The sequence below is a fragment of the Hippoglossus stenolepis genome, chromosome 1, assembly GCF_022539355.2.
Source record: "Hippoglossus stenolepis isolate QCI-W04-F060 chromosome 1, HSTE1.2, whole genome shotgun sequence".
Lineage (NCBI taxonomy): Eukaryota > Metazoa > Chordata > Actinopteri > Pleuronectiformes > Pleuronectidae > Hippoglossus > Hippoglossus stenolepis.
Window position 1 is genome coordinate 17,110,348 of NC_061483.1, and position 21,779 is coordinate 17,132,126.

The 21,779-nt window shown below is 42.0% G+C and overlaps 1 protein-coding gene across 1 annotated transcript in view; it reads right to left on the reverse strand.

Annotated features, from left to right (window-relative positions):
- Positions 1–352: 352 nt before the first annotated feature.
- Positions 353–21,779, reverse strand: part of hipk3b (homeodomain interacting protein kinase 3b) — a 40,059-nt gene continuing 18,632 nt past the window's right edge. Inside the window, 15 exon segments of the mRNA XM_035153904.2 lie at positions 353–5,126; positions 5,129–5,281; positions 6,187–6,326; positions 7,460–7,716; positions 7,805–7,951; positions 8,047–8,379; positions 8,465–8,632; positions 9,493–9,614; positions 10,135–10,256; positions 10,356–10,479; positions 12,633–12,792; positions 12,889–13,073; positions 13,571–13,657; positions 13,995–14,114; positions 18,859–18,982. Of these exon segments, the coding sequence (XP_035009795.2) occupies positions 4,797–5,126; positions 5,129–5,281; positions 6,187–6,326; positions 7,460–7,716; positions 7,805–7,951; positions 8,047–8,379; positions 8,465–8,632; positions 9,493–9,614; positions 10,135–10,256; positions 10,356–10,479; positions 12,633–12,792; positions 12,889–13,073; positions 13,571–13,657; positions 13,995–14,114; positions 18,859–18,982 (2,572 nt within the window). The 3' untranslated portion in view covers positions 353–4,796.

A 21,779-nucleotide genomic window follows, 5' to 3' on the forward strand; every position in this document is an offset into this window, starting at 1 on the left:
CTCTCTTGTTTTATTGTTATAATGTATGTATGCAAATATTGTAATTGTTGTATCTGTGCTCTGCTGTAAGTCATATTCCCCCAAGCAGGACAATAAATACTCAAATAAATGATTAATAAAATAAATATTAGTTTAATAGTGTGTCCCTATTGGACCATTACTAGTTTAACAAGTTATGTGTTTGTTAGTTGTGACAAAATAAAATATCAACAATAAGAATCCTTATTACTTGCGGAACTTCTGTTTTTAAGAGTTTGAAAACAACGTAAGTACAATAAAGTTTCAATACAAGGCAAGAAAATAAAGGCACCTTCATGAATGTGAACGATAGAAGAGACAAGAGTCAGGAAGATCTGCATCAATAGATTTTTTTTAATTCAAAGTGAATCTTAACAATAATACACCATAAAGTCTTATTTTGACACTCACCAAAAGAGTCACCTGGAAAACCCGCTTAATGTGACAAAGTAGAGAAGGCTTGGTCACACCTAAATCACTGAGAACTAGAGAGGAAACACTATCGCAAACTGTAAAGAGACATCACATCCATAGAGTTAGTTTTCCCAGTCCTCATACTGTAAATATTGCACAGTGCAATTGCTACATGGCAAACTAGTGTAGCACAAAATAAAAAAGCCAATGAAACAAACAAAATAAACGAAGAAACAAAAGAAAAGCCACAAAAAAAAATCTACAGGTAATAAACAGTAACAGTTCAGATTTTATAATCAAATTGATGAGCAGACGATTCCATAACTTGCAGTGTGAATTAACTCTGAAATTGATAAGATGACCAGAAAACTGAAAATAAAACAAACCTGATCCAATCAAATCAAGAGTAACACAGTAGCACGTTCAGAATAATACAGACCCTGAATTTACGTCTCAAAAAGGATAATACCGCAGCAGAGGATTTGTTTTTACTGATAACTTTTAAAGTAATAATGTTACACATGACTGTTTTATCTGTTAAATGTTCAAAAAATGTTAAATCCTCAAAATGAAGAAAAAACAATCCAAACAAAAGGTGTCAATTGTGTGAGAAATAAAACAGTTTTACAGATTTCTCTTCTCTTGCATCAATTCCATTTTCCTAAACAAGTATCGGAGAGTTTATGCAGGCGCATTGCTGGTGAATACCTTTGGAGGAATCAAAACACAGATTACATTTCACATGCTTATTATTGGGGAACTATTTCAAGCACTAATCTGCCAAGTTCATGCCTTGTCGTCATAAGCGTTTCTTTCCCAACGTGATACTGGAGTATGATCAGTAACGCAAACAGGTAAGAAATAAAAAACATCAAATAAAATCATACAACCACATTAATGTCAGTGTTTGAAGTGGGGAGTATTGCACTCATGACTGACTGTGCAGAGAAACCGCAACCATCTCCTTGACGGAGCAGTTTCCTTCCAGGACACAGAAAACATCCAGGAAACAAAGCACGGGTCCTGTTTTACAAAGCCGGCGCTGTCTCGGTTACTTCCCGCTCGGCCTCGACTTGCTCGGTGGAACCGCTGCTCAGAGCGCACGGCTTCTTCTAGGCAGACAAAGTGAAGCAACTCAGGTGTACATGCACGGTAATGTAAAGCATGGAGATTATCTAAGAACACTTGGTGGTGCAATGACCGCACAATGTAAAAGTATTGCATCTGCTGTTCAGCCAGAGTGACTATCCAAAGATCGTTGAGTGTCATATCATTCAAAGAGGTTGGGTGTGTGTGTGTTTTATTGGTGTGTTATCACAGAGACTTCAGTGGCGGCGCTAATCTGTAACAAGAGAACCAGCAGCACCGCTGTGTACATGTCCTCTGTCGTGTCTACAAGCTGATCAGAGGAGAACAAGTCCCTGGACCGACACTGTGACGAAGTCCTATTTCATATGTGTGTGTGTGTGTGGGTGTGTTTAATTCCTGGTTGAGTGGCCGCTAAAAAGGACTGTCTACATGATAACAGACTGTAATTGGACTCTTATGCTTTCCGCCTCCAATTAAGCGGTGAGGAATCACCATCTCCAATTCTCACTTTCTGAATCTCAAGGCACATACACAGTGCTGCTCACACTGTCTCAATTTCAGTAAGGAACACGGAGCGATGGCCACAGTTTTGCATCGACGAAACACCGTTTTTGATATGAGACACTCATAAAGGGGAGAGCGATCCGAACACAAGGCAGTTTAGAAGAACAAATTGTGAAAAGAGATTTTCTAGCCAGATATAACATTGAACAGATTAACAAAATAAATTAAAAAAAGGTAACGATAAGTAGTTGTGAAACGTTCTTTTTGGAACAGAATCATTGGGCTAAATTCTGTTTTGGACTTTAAGTCTAATCAGCCAAACCCTTACAAGCCTAACTACCTGTATGATTGCTTAGTGGCAGAGTGTTTGTTGTGTGATCGGTGGAAACTTTACAGAAGTTTTATCAAATCAACACAATGGATTTTCTTTTTTTCTGGCATCTCACAGTGCTCCTGTATAACACCTAAAGAGTACTGGTAGTATATCGTATACGTACAATGAGAAAGTTAAATCAATCCTGCAAGCTACAGCTTCAGATGTGTACAAAACATCAATATGAAAACATACAAAAAAAATTAAGTTACATCGATACATCATTTATATGCAGTGATGAGCCCAAAAGGTTAATAAGGATAAAATACTGATGCAAAAACACACACCCCGAGAAACAACGAATGCAACTAATGTTCATCATCAGCAATACAGTAGTTACAATGACACTCCAAATATGAACGCAAAACACAAAAAATCAAAACCACTTCTATTTCAGATAATTAGGGACCTATACAAAAATAGCAACGCTAGGTTTAAACTCAGAGAAATCACCTAATTTCACAGCTATTGAAGTGGCAATCATCATATAGCAGCTTATCTATGATACATTCAAGAAAGAAATGATACGACTTATTAATTGCCCAATAAGCTAGACAAAACCTCGGCCATTTTAAATACAAATACATCTTTTTTTTGTTTGTTTGTTTTAATTTAACCCCATTCTACGACTACAGTATAACTGAGGTCTATGCAAACAGAATAGCTACCTTGCTCAGGAAATGAATTACAGTCTTTGGTGCTGCACAAGCAACTTCATTTGAAAATTAAAGACAAAAACAAATTACACACGTAACTAGTAAAATGAACAAAAAAACGCACACATAGCATATCCACATATATATATAGATGGTGCTACCATCATATATATATGTATATATCCTCCCTGACGGAATGTAGAAAAATAAGCAGTAGACACCGATAAGCCTCAAGCCTTTAACAAATGGTATAATGTAAAGGGAAAAAGTTAACTTTGTCACACATGCATAAATGAGAGAATTGCACACAAATAACTCACACCTTATCAAGCATCTGTACTAAATAGTCTAGCTCTATAATATATGTCCATATATGTGTGTATATCAAATACTGCATGGTTTGTTCAGGCTTAGAAAATTCCACACCATTTCTTTGCATTTTTCCCCCCTTACCTAATCAAAGCCATGCCCACCACACTTCTAAACATCTACGAAACAAAGTGAAAACACACAAAAATGAAAAGTACGAAGACGAAAAAGAAAAACAAAAAAACAAAAATAATTAATGACTATTTAGATTGTATTGCAGTTTCATCAAACAGTACAAATACTGTTAGTAATAAGAGTTTCACTAAATAGAAAGTGATTATCAAATATTAAGCAATACTCAGTACTTGCACTTTGTACACTAGTTCATTCGGGAAAGGGGAGAACGGAAAATAACGTTTTTTTAATGAAACAGCAAGCATTCGCAACAGCAAAGCATGCCGTTCTTCTCGAGAGAACAAAAAGGTTACTCACTACACACTGAAATATTACACCGACTCCGAAAAAGAAGCACCGCTATCCGCGATACATCACATCCATGCAGGCTATGCATGGACATATACACATGTGCATATATATACTCACACATAGAATGCATCGACTGATTGGAATTTCAAGTGCTGCAGTCCAGTACATTAATAATCATGTATATAGTCATATATAAGTAGTAACATTAACAACCTCAAATATGTAAGGCACTATGGCTGGGGACAGTTATACAATGCAGCGAGTCTTGTGACACAAACAATAAGAGCAACGTCTATGCATCTTTCCGTTTACATTTTTGCTCATGCAAGACCACATGCAGCGTGAGGAACGACCCTATTTAAATTGGTTAACTGACTTGACATTGCTAACACCAAAAGACACCGAAAAGGTACAAATACTTCAAACGCTGTACGACATACACGGTGGACAACATGTGCATCTGTCAATCTAGAGCTAGAGACTGGGATGGCTTTACAAATATGGATGTGTCTTGCACATGTAAGAAGGCAATATAGAAAAATAGCTGGGATCAGGGGTGCAAAGTCTAACTATTCAACATCACCCCAATTATTTACCTGTTTTGGGGAGTATTTGTAGAAGATCCAATGCAAAGATATATCAAATGTGCAAAACACATTAAGTGTGAGTTTAACTATCAATCCATTCTTTCATTCAATCATTCATACATTATTTCCTTCTAATTTCTTGCCCAAATCATCTCCACCATTGGAACTTTATATTTTAAAGCTTGAAGTTCAATTACACCCAAGTCTACATGATTCAAAAAATAGCTTGCTTTCTCTGTGGTTGTGCCATGGTTTCTGGAAAAAAACAAAAAAGTAACCATGCTGTTTGTGGTTTAAAGATAGGATTCACCCTGCTAACTTAGCCCTCAGGTGGTATGAAGGGTACCTGGGCAAACACGCTCAGATGTAAGGGTACTGGTTTATTTTGGTGGGGCTGAGAGGGAAACTGGTGTAGGCGGGCGAGGCGATGTAAGAGTGCGGGGGAAAGAGGGGCTTGAATTGGCCCTGGTGGTGCAAGGTTGGGGAGGGTAGCAGCCGGGGGTTGATGCCCATTGTGACCTGATGCATGATGCCTGCCGGGTGGGAGATGCTGTAGGTGGGCTGGAGGACGGGGCGAGAGGATCCTGGGGAAGCCAGGAGGTGGGCCACAGGCGCAGCTGTGACCAGAGTACCAGACGGGGGATAGGACAGTAAGGTGGGCTGGGAGTGGGGGTGGCCCCCGAGGTGGGGGGGTGGGTGTGGGGGTGGGGGCCCGTAGTGTGGTTGGGACTGCTGTGGGACAGGGTGAATGTGTGCCCATGCATGGTAGGGGGGATATAGGCCTGTGGTCTGCGGTGGGCAAAGTTGCCGTTCCATTCCTGGTGGCAGGAACTGAAATGCTGCACCTGAAGGCGTAGAGAAGAAAATCTGATTGAGCCTTTTCATCAACACCTGAGTTGGTGTTGGTGTTAGAGAGCCACTAGATGCTGCTGTTTTCCATGTCACTGTTGTGTCTCTAATCAACCATTAACAATTATCACATAAACCTTGTCTTACTATCTTAATTTGTGTGAATTACATTACAACTTTCTGTAAATTACCTCCACCACAGACGTAGTGTTTCCACCACTGTCCATTGGTTGTTTTATTTTGCAAGCAAGATTATGCTCAAACTACTGGACGGATTAGCACAAAACTTTTAAATCATCAAATCTGGTGTGGATCCGAATCAGGCAACGGATCCACGGATCACTTTCTTTAACATCACAAGACATTTTAATGATTTCTCAGGGAATAATTCATGGATTTAGAAATTGGACAATTGTGGTACAATTTGCCAACTTCTTCATGCTCCACAAAAGGGACAAATACAGGATATAATAAAAATGTTTATCTTAATTTAATCCGGCAGTCTCATTGAGAGACTTAGCATGGCAATTCTTTATAAAATATGGCTTCCCACAAGCAGACACTGTCAATTGTGTTCGGTAGGACACCCCATTCAAACCAGCATTACCTCTGAAAAGTGACTAAACTGTTTTAATCTCTGCCATCTGTTTTCTTGTGAATATTAAATATAGTTTTGCCATCTTCGATCCTCACAAATTCTCTCTGGTCGTACAAAAACTTTTATTGCTCTGTATATTCTGCTTGATCATCGGGGCCAGTGTCGCCTAGTGTCTCACTGCTTCCAATAACCATTAGCAAGTGGAGGACAGAAAGTTGTGTGTGTGTTTATATGCTTTTGTGTGTATGTTTGCACTTGTGTGTACTGTACATGCATGTACTGTATGTGACTGCATGTACTTACCTGCCCAAAACCTATAGGCTGCTGTTGCTGGGGCTGGAATGCAGGGTTCATCTTCTGCGGCCTGTTGAGGAGGGGGTTGGTGTGGTGATGCTGTCGCCCGGGAATGCCTCGCCCTCTGTACTGGCACGAAGACTCGAAGACTGAGGTGGGATGTGAAGAGGAGAGACACGGAGTGATGAAGGTGATGTGCAAACAATTCAGCATCCAACCTTATTACCCACATAATAAATAACAGAAACAAAAAAGATTCAGCTACACCATCTGAAAAAGGCAACATTTGTGGCAGGAGGATTTGTGGGCCTGTCAGTGATTTCAGCTGTGTTTGATCAAACCTTTAAACATAGTGGCAACTGTCCTCCGAATATGATCTAGATGATTATAAATAGAAATGTTTGGAAGATACGGGGGGGGTTTATAGAGGGGTCAGACCATCACCTATAAATACAGCTGGTAGCACTAGAATAGTAAGCTGTGCCCTTTTATGTGAGGCTTTACATGCAATAGTTTGGGGGTTGGGGAGGGAGATGCCTTTGACATTACAGGAAATATGACTATGATTTTCTCTTAGGATTTACACTTGAACCCACCACTTCTAAAAAGAGGCAGTCTTAAATGGCAGTGCTGCTGAAAAAGACAGCAATGTCCCACTGACCACAGTTGTTACTGTGTAAGCCTTCATACTGCATGCGTGACTCCATTTTAACATCTGAATATTCATCAAACATTTGTTTCGAATATTTTGTTCAGAGCGTTAAAAATCGTGGGGGAATATGTATGCGTTATGTGGCATTAAAAAAGTGCACATCCACACAGACACAGAGGCCGGAGCCGGAGTGAGGAGTGTTGACAGCAAACAAATATCCACTCAGGAGATCGGAGCAGATATGACATATCACCTGTGAGAACCTCTGTGGCCTACTAAGACAGTGAAATCCCAGGCCATGTGACCTGTGGAGCAGACAGCAGCAGTGGTGACTGGATCTTAGAGTGAGTGTGACCTACTCATGCACTTCGGAGTAAATAACACCATCAGTGTGGACTTGAGACATAGCAGCAGGTAGAAGGTATCCTGACATCTGCTTTATTCTTACAACCATGAAGGGTTTGAAAGAATTTAAGTCTAATAATCTGCTTCCAACCGATTTTAAGTATATAACAAGGCATACATTTCAGTCTGTAAGCTTGACACCTTTTATGCATTATGTTAATTCCAGTCAGACTTAAAAAAGGAACTTATCTATTGTATGTGTGTTACCAGTGCATCCAGCTTTACCTGTGTTGCCATGTGTTCCGCTGACACCAGCGTTGTTGTTGTTTTGCACCCTCATCGGCGGCACCACAACAGTACGAACTGTTGGCTTTCCAGGCTCCGTCGCCGGGGCAACGCACGCAACACGGGGCTCGCAGTTCTGGTTGCTGTCGGCCATGTAGCGTTGCTCTGTGAAAGGACTGTTGCTATGGCCGGAGGCATCTGAGGCAGGCGAGCTGTCCACTGTGTCACAACCGCTCTCCTGCTCGTCGTCTGACATACTGCAAGTGAGAAGGGAGGTTACACACACGTCTCTTTGTATGTGGTGGAGCAACTAAGCGTTTTCTAACTTGGCTCCATTGACCATACCTGTTGGGGTGTTTGCAAGGTGAGTTGCTGGACTGGGCTGAGGCTGAAGAGCTGGTGCTGAGCGTGCTGTCTGGACTGCTGAGGGAGCACACTCTCTCCATACTGACAGTGCTCTGACACGCCTCACAATCTGCACTACCCTTACATCTGCGTGCAGGAGGAGAGGAAACAGCAGCAGCCAATTAGACACTGGTATTGTACAACAAGTAAGGAAAATATTTAGTAGGAAGTTAAATACTTACTCGCCCATCGAGTGTCTTTGTGCGCTCTCCTCCTCGTCGCTGCTGATACTGATGACACTGACAGTCGGGCTGGCAAGCTCAGAGATCACCATGGCCTGCCGCTGCTCCTGTGAAACTGACAGCTCTTCGCAGTCCACTCGCTCCACTTTACAGCAGTTCTCGTCATCCTCGTCCACCTGCTGTGATCTTTGCTCCTCTCTGTTAACATGCCTTTCCTCAGGGCATCTAGCTTTCTCCTCCTCTACCTCCACCACATTCTTTGCTGTATCAGCCATCTTTGGGGACTGGCATGCTAAATTTTGGATGTTCGTGTTTTGGGAGAAGTTGCTGCCCCTACAGGGGAAAACGTATTGTGTTCAGAGAGGGGAAACACATTTTCAAGGCACGTGTGTGTGTCTCGACTGTCCATGCATCATACCTGTTCATACAAGGCTTGGATCTCTTGTTGGCAGTCGGCTGCGGCCACACCACATGTGCAATGCCTATGTTGATTGGCTGGTGCGTGGACATGGTCATTTGGTTGGTTAAGAATGGCTGAGGGTGTGCAATCATGGAGCTGTAATGGTTACCATGGGGACGCACTTTCCTGCATTAAGAAAACAGAACATTGCAAATTGAGACAAAAGGCTTTAGCACCATTACTGACAAAACGGTCCCAGTCCCTGGTCCCAAAGGACACGTATGAGTCATCTGTCATTAACATTCAGGGGACTCAGCAAGCTGTACTCTGTATCAGAGCAATGCAGCCATTCTCCAGGGTGTGCACAGCAAAGGTAATAAAGAACAAATATATTAGGGTTTTATAAATTTTTATATATATATATCCTGTAACCTGTAAAGGCACAATGTCATGACAGGATACAGACAATGTCAGTGAAAAGATATTTGCTGTGTCTCAATTCAGCGGCCGCATTCTGCGGAGGACCTGGTCTATGCAGTCAACGACAGCTGCATCCCCCAACGACCACGTACACCGCGCCGGACCAAAACAAGACTGTCTGGTCTTCCTATTGCGTCACCAGCTTGTCCTGCCGTTACAGCTGTCGCCTAGCAACAAAGCTACGGACGAAAATGTTCTTCGCTTGATTAAAAATGTTGAAAACATTTTGTTACCATTGTGTACCATACCGGTTAAGTACTTAGTACTTAAATTCTGACATTTTCGCCCTGCTTTTTGCTACCATTACCTCTTAGAAAAACAGTCACTGAAGCGCAATGAGTTATGGGAAATGTTGAGGCGGGAAGGATCCAGCCGGTGAAGCCTCCGCTGCTCTGGGGTGGAAGGACACATTTGCCGGCCGCATTTGGAGGAGCCTTTGAATTTGGACAGTCTAGTCGCACCGCTGTGACGCAATCAGTCGACAAATGCAGCAGATTAAGGATGCGGCCCTAAATTGAGACACGGCTATTTCGCAACTCCCTGACACACACTAATAAATTGCTTACCCCCAGTCACCCAATCTCTGAGGGCCCACAGTGTCAGATGGCAAAGTGGTTGGTGGTGGGGGCACTGATGTCACCTGCTGCCAAGTGGGCACCAAGATCTGCTGTGCACGGTTGGACCAAGCCTGATGGGAGTGAAGAGAAGCAAAGCAGTTAGATCTAGTAATTTTCCTCTGAGTGATGCTTTCATCTGCCTGTATGTAAAACTAAAAGGACGTTTGGGTGTATTCCAGAGGCCGTCAGACTGGTACACAGACACAGTGCAAGGGTTGGTCAGTTTATCTTGATGAATGCGCTTGCACTTGGACCTCATCAATCCTTGAGTAAACATTTTCTGATAATTGATCTGATAATCTGACATTTATTGTTTTGCTATGTATTTTCTAAACTTGTATTTTTAGATTTGTCTCATCTGTTGTGTGTGTGGATGAATTGTCTGTGCACTTTTGTTTGCTCTCCCACCGGCCTTGAATTGCCCCTTGAGGGACGAGAGTATTTTGAATTGAATCAGCTCATACATCACACAAACCCACACGTACATACATCAGGGTGATGACAACATTTTTTAATGTAATGATAAATATATAATAAATGATTATATTACATTCTCTACTTCCATCATCTCTATCCTAGCTAGACCCTCACCTGTGTGATGACTCCAGGTCTGATTTGTATGGGCTGGATGGGGGGTGCTTGAGTGACCAGAGGCACAGAAGTCTCCATTCGAACAGAGTAGCCTGCTGTTTTAGCCGCGTTGGTGGGGATTCCTTCAGAGACAATGGACAGGAATAATATCAGACTTCAGTTCATTCAGTCCCACCACCAAACGAGTCACAAACAAGTGAAAATAAGATCAACACTCCTACCTTGAATGGATGGGGGACACAGAATGAGGGCCTGCTGATATGACTCGTTGCATCCAAACTGACCACTTCCTGTCTGCAGTGTTATCCCAGGGTGCATCACTGAGGGGGCTGATGGCGCTAACCCCTGAAAACAGGAAAAAAAAAAAGAGATGAGTGGACTCTTCTAAGGTATTTAAATGATAAACAGTGACATTAAACAGCCAGTAGGTGGCGACATTTAAGTCAGGAGCAGTCTTGTTCTGCAGCCAGGCACAGAACAATAACCTGTATTGTACTGAGAGATTTGTGGGTTAACTTTAGACATTAACACTGGCTTCTCATCGGGTAGACAGTGGCTCACTTGGCTCAGCAGCGGTAGATCAGCATTGTGATCTATAACACTCGACTCTTCCACTCCAGAAGTAGTTCAATATACATAATTAAACATTTAACCTATTCAATGCCCACTTCCTCACTTGTCAACCCCCTCAATGTTGATCTTGTCTAAATTGATACACATTTTTAATTGGACAAAACACTCAGAACATTGTCTGGCAGCTCTTGGGTTGATAACCGTCTTTTATTCATCTTCTTTTCTTAAATATCTCCATAACTAAAAGGTTGTCGGACAACGTTCAACTTGCTCTTTGAGACAGGCCCGAGGGATAAACAAGGAACAATTGAGCATGTGCCTCTGCTTCACCACTCACGCTGCTCTCATGCCTCACTATAATCACATTTATTGAATAACGAGAACTAGACGTACGTTGTTCTGCTCTGGCTCCTGCATGTAGCCCAGCCCCCATACACATGATAGTAAACACAAAGCAGCCTTTCAAAGGATAATACTAAAAGAGCTGCAATGCTTTCCTGCAAAATCCTCATGAGCAACAAGGATTTATTATTTACTATACTGCTCAATGGAAAAATAAATCACAGCTGTTTTATTGTGCAAGGCATGTGTTCTTTCATCAGGTTGAAATTCTGAATAGGAATGAGAGAGCCTTGAGACTTTAACCTTACATTTGTACTGACGAAACACACATGTTGTTACTGTTATAGTGTCTTACGAGTAATGAGTCACACATGGTCATGATTTCACATTTCCTCAGCACCGTGGCTTTCGAAATAGACTTTAAGGTGTTTTGCATTATAAAAGATCTCATCCCGAATAAGAGGGTCATCTCCCTTTTCTCCTCAGCAACAACACTGATATGAGCACTGTTGCCATGACCTCAGAAACATGACGTGATTTTGTTGCCATGACAGCAGTGCAAAGACGCAATAAGACAGGCAAGTCGGCATACACAAAAGCAATAAAGTCGAGGAAATAGTCGACATGAACAGTCTTCACAGGAGCAGATGAACTGAACAAACCACTGCTTGTCAATAACCCTTACAATCAGTGATTATTCAATTATAATGGAAAGAGTAATATATATATTTATTTGAATAATACAATGAAATATACAGTTATTTAAAACTTACTCTTGTTAGTTGGTTCCTTTCATTTTCCTTTGCTAATTGTTTATATCCCTTACTATTAGTGGTGCACCGATGTATCGGCCGTATATCGGTAACGGCCGATATTCGCCTCGTTTACTGCCATCGGCCTATCGGTAATAAACTTGACTTTCACCGATAACATTGGCCGATGTTCATTGGTATGTTTTCTGCAGCCTGCCAATCTGGCATCCAGATTATGGTACACTGACGCCGGGTTTACACCGGGCGCTGAAGCGCCGCGCCGCGCAGCACAGGGCCAAGGAAAGCCAGGCGCCTCCCATCCACCCCCCTGTTAAACCTTTGTGCGGTTCACATGGGCTGCGATGCGCCGCGCCGCGCCCAGCGCCCTTCACCGATGGTTTCGGCGTGCGAGCGAGCGTATCGCGCCAGGAAACAGACTGAAAAATGATTTTAAGCGATATAAATGACATATTTGATATGATATAAATGATCAAATATGCATCCCATACTTTGTATTCCCTTCTGTTGTCCTGGACTTTTAATTTTCCCAAATCACATAATTAAATGTCCCCTCTGCCCATCCACTACAGCCACACAAGCAGTCATATAGATAAAAAAGGGGGCTAAAGGCTTGCTTGGAGAATACGTCATTTACCATCCGACACCAAAATTCATATTATTCAAGTAATAAACAAATATCGGTATCGGCTATCGGCTAGATTGTTGTTTTAAATATCGGTATCGGCCAAGAATTTCCATATTGGTGCATCCCTACTTACTATGAGTGGAATAAAACACCCAGTGCACATCAACATTTCCTGTACGTCTTACTTGTGCATGGACACCGTTCATCTTGCTGAAGGGATGGTTTACTGAGGCGGCACCATTTGTGGTCACAGGTCTGACAAATGGACCTTTATTTCTGTTGACCATCTCGTACGGACTGGGACGAGTCCAGCAAACATCCATGATGTGGAAACACGACTTAACACTGTGGGCAGAAGAGACACACGTGGGAGAGTTCAAGCTGTATGTAGGGAGGTCAAAATTACAACATGTGGGAGAATTTGAGGCACAGCGGACTCACTGGTTGCTGTGGGGAAAGTCAAACAGGTGTTGCATTGTCACAAAGGGGTGGTTGAGAGCCTCGGCAGGGGCAATCCTCTCCTCCGCGTCAATCAACAGCATCTTCTTCAGCAGGCCCACAAACTCCAGACGGTCTGCCTTCTCTGCCAACAAGTCACTACCTTCCAGATTCATCACCAAGTTCACCTGGAATGCAAACACTTGTGTTAAAACCTCTTCTCACAGGGCACAAAAACAGGATATATAAATAATTAAACTAATTTCTACTATACAGTTTTCTCTGTGTATGAATAAGGATTATTATGATATCTATTTCCTAAGGATGATAAACCTCTATTCATCATGAGTAATGAATTCACAAGAATCGCCTCCAACTCCAAAAAGTACAGACCTGAACAAGCATTGATGTTTGCCTTGGGAATTTCCACTGTGGTCTCTTATTACAAAGTAATACCTGAACCTTCATTTCTTTTTATTCAGGTTTAGTATTTAACAGATGGTAAGTTACGCTTACAGGCACTTTTTTTTTTTTTCTTTCTCCTTAATTAGATGTGCGTGCTCTTTTTTGTTCATACAGACTTCCTACCGTGAAGACCTAGTAACCTACATTCGCTCTTCATTTGATATTGAACTTCCCCTGAACTCGTCTTAAGTTCATTGTGGTCTGAGCAGCAAATACGTACGTGCGCTATGTCATCCAAATAGCTGAAGATGTACTTCCTTGCTTCCTTTGATTTCATTCCCGTCTCCTTCTCGTGCTCATCTGTTGACTAAAGAAAAAGACATTTAAGTGAGGACACGAGTGGTCACCGTGCACAGTAATGTTATGATCAAAACAGTTTGTTATTAGCGGTAAGTTAATTCACGCTATGTCAGAAGCCTCTGGTTGTAGCTTTGCTTACTAGGAAAATGTCATTGAAGAACCGCAATCTGATTCCTAGTATGTGAAGCAATGTGACTAACACCCTTTGTTTCAGGAAAGGTATCATTGCCTCTTTATGAGGAACAAGTCTTTTTTTGACCAATGGGAGTTATTCCTGACCTTAACCAGAGGTTGCTTGTTTTTTAATTACTGGTAACAAATCTAAGTGTGTGAATACAACTAACCTTTAGTCTCCATGCTGCATAAGGTGAGTCAGCCTCTCTGCGAAAGAACCGTGCCGTCTTTGTCCCCGTGTTCAATAAGTGTTCACCTGGCAAACCTTGTGTCTGAGAAATGTAGCGAATCTGTTTGACATAAGGATAGAAGAGAGAGAAGAAAGAGATCATGAACAAAAGAAGAAAATACAGTTTTTTAAGTTCTCCTTCACAGAAGCACTTTATTTTGTGAACCGATGATGATTTACAAAGTCATTTACAGGGTCGTCATGCCATCATCTCCCCCAGAGCTTTAGGTTCCTGAGGGTGGATGTGCATGAATGTGCACATCCACCCTGGATGGTGGGAACGGTCGCAGACACCTAAAAGATGTCACATTCCTGACAAATGGCTGGACTCAAGGTCTTGTACTGAGTGTAGCCTGTGTTTATGATCTCTGAAAGGTGTCAGGGTCTTTTCATATAACCTCGGATAACAATAATCCTATGGTCTCAATGCCAAGGGCTTCGCTTGGTAATGATGCTTGTCAGTCAGATGTTGCGGGGCAAGAATGTCACACACAGGTTTATGAGAGGAGACCAGTGAGGCCTTGCTGACGTCAATCACACCCAAGTGTTAAGGACAACAACCATTACAGATTCAGCGCTGCTAAGAAGCAATGAGACAGAGCCGCACAGTGAGAGAAGAGTCACTCGTCATATTCAAATGTAGTGGATTAACAGATTTACAAAATTATACTTAAGTCTATATTTGGAATTCACAAATACAGATATGCATGGTCTCAGATATGCATGTTCTCACTCCTTCCTTTATTTCTAGTGTCCACCCTGTAGCTATATAACACTGTCTTTATATCTTTAGTACAAATATTTTCCTTTCATTTAGTCAATGCTGATTTAAACTGACAAAACTTTCCCCTCATTTTCTGTCTTGCATCTATTCACTACCATTCATAACGTAGACAAGCTTTACCGACACTGTCACTTCCAACAAACTTTACCCTGAAAGTCCCCATCTATACTATCATTGTACTGTAATTCAGCAACATCATATAAACAGCAACAGACAGGAAAATAAAAACAAAGGCAGTGTGTGTGGGTGATAAAAGTCTTGTGATGGGAGAACCCTTATTTTTCCTAGAGGGTGTGTCTCTGCAGAGATCTGGCAAACCAGTGAGATCACTGATGTAAAGCCACTGCTTCACAAAACAACCATTTAGCGAGCCCGGGCCTGTTTCAGAGCAGACAGGAAGCAAAGGCAGCCTTTCTTTAATGGCAGCCCAGATAACAATACATGCTGTATAAGATGCATTTCAATGCTATCCCTCACTGTAATAACTGAGAGAACAGCTCAGTTTAGGATAACGTACCCACACCCTCCTACATACCCTGTGTACAAAGACTCACAAACAGGAACATTCCTTCTGGTACCCAAAAAACAAGATACGGATAAGCTGTGCACATATGAAGCATGAAGTGTTCCCAGCCACAGGAAAATGTCACATTATACAAGCAAGGGGTGGCGCCAGGGTAGAGAATACAGGAGACAGAACATGACGCATAAATTCTGCTGCGGAAATCATGCGTTTTTGTTTACAGCACATCAACAGCTGCGTCTGCCCTTACCAAAAGCTCTCGACTCTCTTCCTTTTTGTTGAAATATTTGTATTCTTTTCGTTTTTTTCAATTAGGAGTCGCATGTTAAAAACGTCATCAAGACGCCCACTTACTTGCTGTTAATTTACAGGACATTTTCCTGCTGAATTCTCAAATGAGCTCCCTTGGACATTGTCTTGACATTTTACGAAGAGGCTGGCAGGAAAAGTTCAGGATAAGTCCGGAGTAACTGACTTGGACATTTGCGTTCTCACATACAGCCCCTCTGTAAAATTTCAGGAAAATGCCCAGAGTTCGATGCATGTCTGAAAGCTGAATTAAGAGAGACCAACAAGACAAAAATATGAGAGAGTAAGAGACCAGTGAATTTAGCTCCTGGGCTAATTATAGCAACTCATAAAGAGACGCTGACTGAATGCTGAGACTGTCGCATCAAGGAGGTGTGCAACCTCCTGCTGTAGTGAAGTAAAAGATGAAGTGACTGGGGGATGAGGTAAGACGAGGGCAGAGCAAGAGCCAGAGTTATAAATACAATATGCTGTGTGGGATGGAACAAGACCCCATGCAGGGGGCAACGGCTCAGTCAGCTCCAACCAGATCACCCTGTGGCCCCCGGATGACACCTCACACCAGCAGTTTGCTGCCGAGCTGTTTACTGACATGAGTTGGTTATTTTATTTTAAGCAATAAAATGATCTACAAGCTTCCTGTTTGTAAGTACGGTTTTATATTTATATAGCAAACAAATGAAGGTAAATATACACTTTAGACATCAATATTATCAAAGCAATTTATATCGATCGTGTTTTTCTGTCACCAATGAAGCTGTGAGATAACCTGGGCAGATTACTATGAATTTGTGTTCTTGTTTTTTGTATTTCTCTGAAATGTTTTGAAGGAATAATGAGTGATGAAGAGGCAGAGTATTTGCCTTCATTATGAGATGAAAGTACCCAGAAAGCACTAGGAACCAAAATGAAAGTCATGGCATTTGTTCCATTGGTGCTATGCTCCTGCACTGGCTGGTTTTCCTATTCAGCGAATAAATGGAGAACCTTTGTGTCAGTGGGCAGGTTTGCCAAAGAAAGAGTTTCCCAAATGGAGGAGGCTATGAAAGCAGAGTTCAGTCAGAACCACTATCAAAAATCATAGGCATTCATTGAAATTGCAAACCCACATGGCTAAAATAGGGGTTTCCCTGGGATGTGCTTCCAGTTCAGTCGTCCCGGAGAACATACAAAGCTTAAAATTCACTGTAGGTATTTTAATCAACTGACAAAAATAGACACTAACATCATGATCCATGTACGACCCAGCAAGATAAAATCTAAAGCAATTTAACGCTTGATTTTGCTCCATGGGTCTCTCCCACCCTCTACTGCCAGTGTTTACAGTGCATTTGGATTTAAATGAATTCATCCTCCATAAGCAGATGAACGGATCCAATTTTCCGAAGTTGGCCCCTCACATAAAGAACACACTATGAGTTTGGCCGTGGCCGACACACTCACAACACAGTAATATGTCCAGAACATTCAGCGGAGAGGTGGCGTCTGGGGCAGGACATGATATAAATTCCACAGCAGAAATCATGCGTTTTGGTTTAAAGCACATCAATATCGGCCTGAAAGCAGCTATACAGTAGGTTTAGATTTTTATCTGATGAATGCTCTTTGCTACTCTATTCCAGAGTTTGCCTCTCAATACTTAATTTATTGTTTATTAAATAGTTTTTCACACTGCCTGTGCATGCAAACTTCATCCCATCCCCCCTTGTCTCCCCCTCCATCAGCTGCAAGCAGCCCCTTACTAAATTGAGGAGGCTCACCCCAGATATCTTTAAAGCTGCTTTGCGACATGCTGGCTGGCTCCTGCAAAAACAGATTTATCATATTTAGACTGGTGCTGCAGCACTCAAGTCAAATCTCTTTCGGAGGTGTTGAGTTATCTCTCCTGCCTTGGTCCTAGTGAGAATGAAAAATGATGCCAGACCATAAAGATACTTTGCTATGAGTGCAGCATGCAGTGAGGCTGAGTGCTGTACTGTAGGGTACTGCATAGGACAGAGACGGATCTGACTGAGGCTCTTTTGGCAGCCTTTGAGTAGATAGGGCTCCGGGGTAGGGGAAAGCCACTCAACATAAGCCCAGATCAGTCTAGTCCTGGGAAGACACTGTAAGGGTTCCACTGGGAGGGCCAGGCACCCAGCAGCTCTTAATAGACATACCATCGGTCACAAGAACATGCCTCTCTGCTCGCTGGCACAGACGCCAGCTGGTACGACTCTCAGGGTAGGTATATCACCAAGGTACCGGTAAATGCTGCACTAATTTGTTAGTTCAAGTAATTTGAGCGCTCGGCCTCTTTCTTCATTCAAACATTCTGCCTGCAATTATGCACAGAAGTTTTTCTTTCCCTCAAAGTCAAAAGTTTCCTCTCCATGCCGTCCTCGAGCAGAAAATCCCTTCAGCATTAGACCAGGTTCTCACACAGGTTAAAATGCAGAAACTGATTTTTCCAAGTGTACACACTGTGATAATGGGGCATTCTTGTCTTAGGTACAAACCATCTGGCCTAAACTTTGATGGTCAATGTCCCTACTGCCTTTTTAAGCTTTTGTCTGCTTCTCTTTCATACTGGCTTTTTACAAGACTTCTTTGGGGAGAGACAGACTGAAGTAGCCATGAATGACAAATCCCACAAAGTTGAACAGCATGAGCCACGTCTGAGTCAGTAACCCGAGTGCTAGCCTGTAATAGAAAGCTGGATGGCATGCAAACTCAAAAACAAACACACTGAAGCCTCTCCTCTGTGGGCTGCTGTGATGGGAAAGAATAGGGGGTAATGGAAAGAAGGAGAAAAAGACAGACAGAAACAGAACCAGAAAAATAAGTGACTGGGTGGAAAGAGAGGGTGGAATGATGCCTTGACAGCCACGTGGGCGATTTAGGGATGGGTGGGGGGGAAATGGTCAGCGAGGTAATTTATGAGAGAATAGACGGTCGGGTGGGTAAAACTTATAAACTGAGGGAAGGCCCACTATAAAATCGTGTGCCACAAAAAAAAACACTTCATGTGGTGATGCTGCCGAGAGGAGAGACTTAGTCATGGAAGGGGGAAAGCAGAGGTAGGAGATGCTGGGATGATTTTAATAAAGATCTGGAATGAAAGAATAAAGGATAAAGACGCAGGAACTTATTCCAGAATTATGAGACAAGAGCAGCTAAACAGGGACTGGTCAGAAATTAGATTTTTACCTGGTCATACTCCAGGGCTCCGGGGTAGAGGGGCCAGCCCAGAAAAAGTTCAGCGATCACACAGCCCAGCGACCACATGTCTATGGCTTCACAAAACGGCAATCCCAAAATAATCTCTGGAGCCCTGTGGAACAGACAAAACACACACATGTTAGACTACAGTAACAGAACAACAGTGTTTAATATGACGGTATTTCAATGTGACCTGTATGAAATAAAAGTTGTAAAATAAATGTTTTTGTGCCAATTTTCAAATCTGTTTCTATGAAAGTCATCACAGAATGAAAACATATTCAAACACTGAACATTTCCCAGAAAACAGATAAGAAATTAAACAAATTTCTTATATCACGTTAAACTATTAAATCTTTAGCAGACAACATTTCAAAGAAAAACGGCTTTGTGGGTGAAAGATACTCAAATTGTTCATGATAGCACCAACAAACCATTTCTCTCAATTTCACTTCTCGTGGATGTTATGTTTTTGGCTTTGTAAGCTAAAGTCTTCAGCGAATACATATCCATTATTAGTAATGTTATAGAGTTCCTGATGAAGGCCAGTCAGACGGGATTGTGCAGTACATGTGTAACAGTGCCAAGTGACCCGCAAGTCAGTGTGTGAGTGTACTAGAGCCGCCAGGCATCAGCAGGCTGATCCAGTGGGTTAGCAGGTCAGCCAGGCTGGGATCAGGGCTTTGACAGGCTGTTTGTATCTGATCCAGGCTGCTTAAGAATAAGAAGCATAGTCACTATTTCTTCACCTAGGTGCTGGCTCAGTGTTACTTTGAGTAAATCTATAATAGCACTGTAATACCATGTCACAGGGACGGCTGGTGGTGACGCAGGCCTGTCAGCTCCAATATAGGTAAGACGTGTCTGTCTGACATGACTGTCAAGAACTCTGGGTTTAGGACACAACAGCCTATAAATGTAGACAGAGCACTGACAGCATGAGGTATACAGGGTTTTTTATATTTTGGCGCGGATCCGGACAAGAGGGTGGATCCAGGATCTTTTTCTTCTCTTAGTTACTTTAGTTGTCTTTATCACACATGTATATTTTCTGCACTTTACATTTTTTATTCACCATAGAATACATAAACATTGTAAGCCTGGTAGGAGATCGATTTACATATACACTCCTACAACTAGGTATAAAATAACGACTGCGAGTTTCTTTGGCATTTTCACCAATTTTCCAGGGAATAATCTACAGACTTGATGAAAATAACTATAATTCTTCTGCAATGGAGGTTGTGATATCATGATCTGCATTGTTTTGGTGGCTTAGCTACAAGGCTTGATTAAATAAAAGGGGACTGTTGGGCCTTGGTGGAGGTATGCGCTCTACTTAATGCCATTCCAGTTGCAATAGTAATTATATCCTCATTGCCGACATAGATTACAGCGTTGCTCAGAGGAACTCAGCCCTAAAATAACATTAGAGAGTAAGTTAAACGATGGAAATACTTTTCACTTCGGTTCAGTCCACATGATATACCCTCTATTTAGGCTGCTGTTTCACACAACTGGACACAACTGTACCTTTACTTGATGTATGTAAGGGGATCCTACGGACAACTACTCTCTGACGTCTTTAGAGCTATAGGGGACTCAATAGTGAGGGGCTACATATGGATGGCAACAGCGAGATTTAGACCAGCTAAAATAAGTTTTTGATAATTTTATCACATGGTCAAAACAAATGCAAGCAACAGCTGGTGTAGCAGGCAACAGAGCAGCAGAGAAGCAACCAGGCAGTTATTCTAACCATCTCAGCTTCACAGACATGTCCTATTTATAAGGAACAGGTTTTCCCTGGGGAAGTGAGGAGAGGGAAGCCACATATCAACACACCCCTTGCATTCATCAGGAACCAAGGATGGTATAGGGGCATATTGTGCTTAAGCAGGACTGCAAGTCATTATACAGTTTGTCCTAGGAAAAGTGCTTCTGGGTGCAAGGGACCGTCTCTTTATTTGCCTTTGTCCTTATCTTTCCCTGCTGAGAGCACAGTAGCAACACAAAACAAATTTCTCCCATGGTAGACAATAAAGGAACCATAAATGAATGTAAAATCATAGGCTGAAAGAAAGAAAGCCAAACAGAAAACAGCAGGTCTCTCCCCTTTGGTTAGACGGTTGCACAGCTCAGCCCTAATCAACGCAACTTAAGCCGCACCACCCTCCTGTGAAACCAGATCTATTTTCCATCCTGAGGATATGACGTACAAGCTGAGGGGCCACCGAATGCTAGACGAATGACTGTTCAGTGACACGTGCAAGACCTCCGGAGGAAACAGGCAGGTACAACAAAAACAAGGTGATGGACCAGCATCCTGCCTTTAGCCCAGTTCACAGATAGATTCCAACTCCATGTAACACTTAACAGGAATAAATTGATGTAGAATATTAATGAATGAATGGGTGTATCTGGTAGACAGAAATAATCAGACAAACCTGGTCAGTGCCCGTAAATAAGAAGCTTTTAGATATATTGTGGAATAAAATAATTGAGGCTGCCTCTGGAGTAATAATCGAAATAACAACCTGTCGTATGTGATGTGCTATTTTGATTCTAATCTTGTAGTGTGGGTATGTTTAAGATTATAGAGAAGATTCTCCTTGTGTTCGTAATGCAACCTGATTTCAGCTCCTGCTATTGTAGTCTGAGCCCAACTTAAGTTATCAAACCACATAAAACATGTAGGTACATTAAATACAGAGGCACAATTCCCCAATATGTAACAAAGGTAATGGCAATTGGTACATAAAATAAATTCAAAACGATAATTTTTTGGATTGTTGATACATGATCATGGTGGATGTTTGCTCCGCATGACAAGTTTCTGGTTTGATATGGACTTCTCTCAGAAAATATCTGATATTTAAGAGGTTTCGGCATCAACTCAAGATGCATCA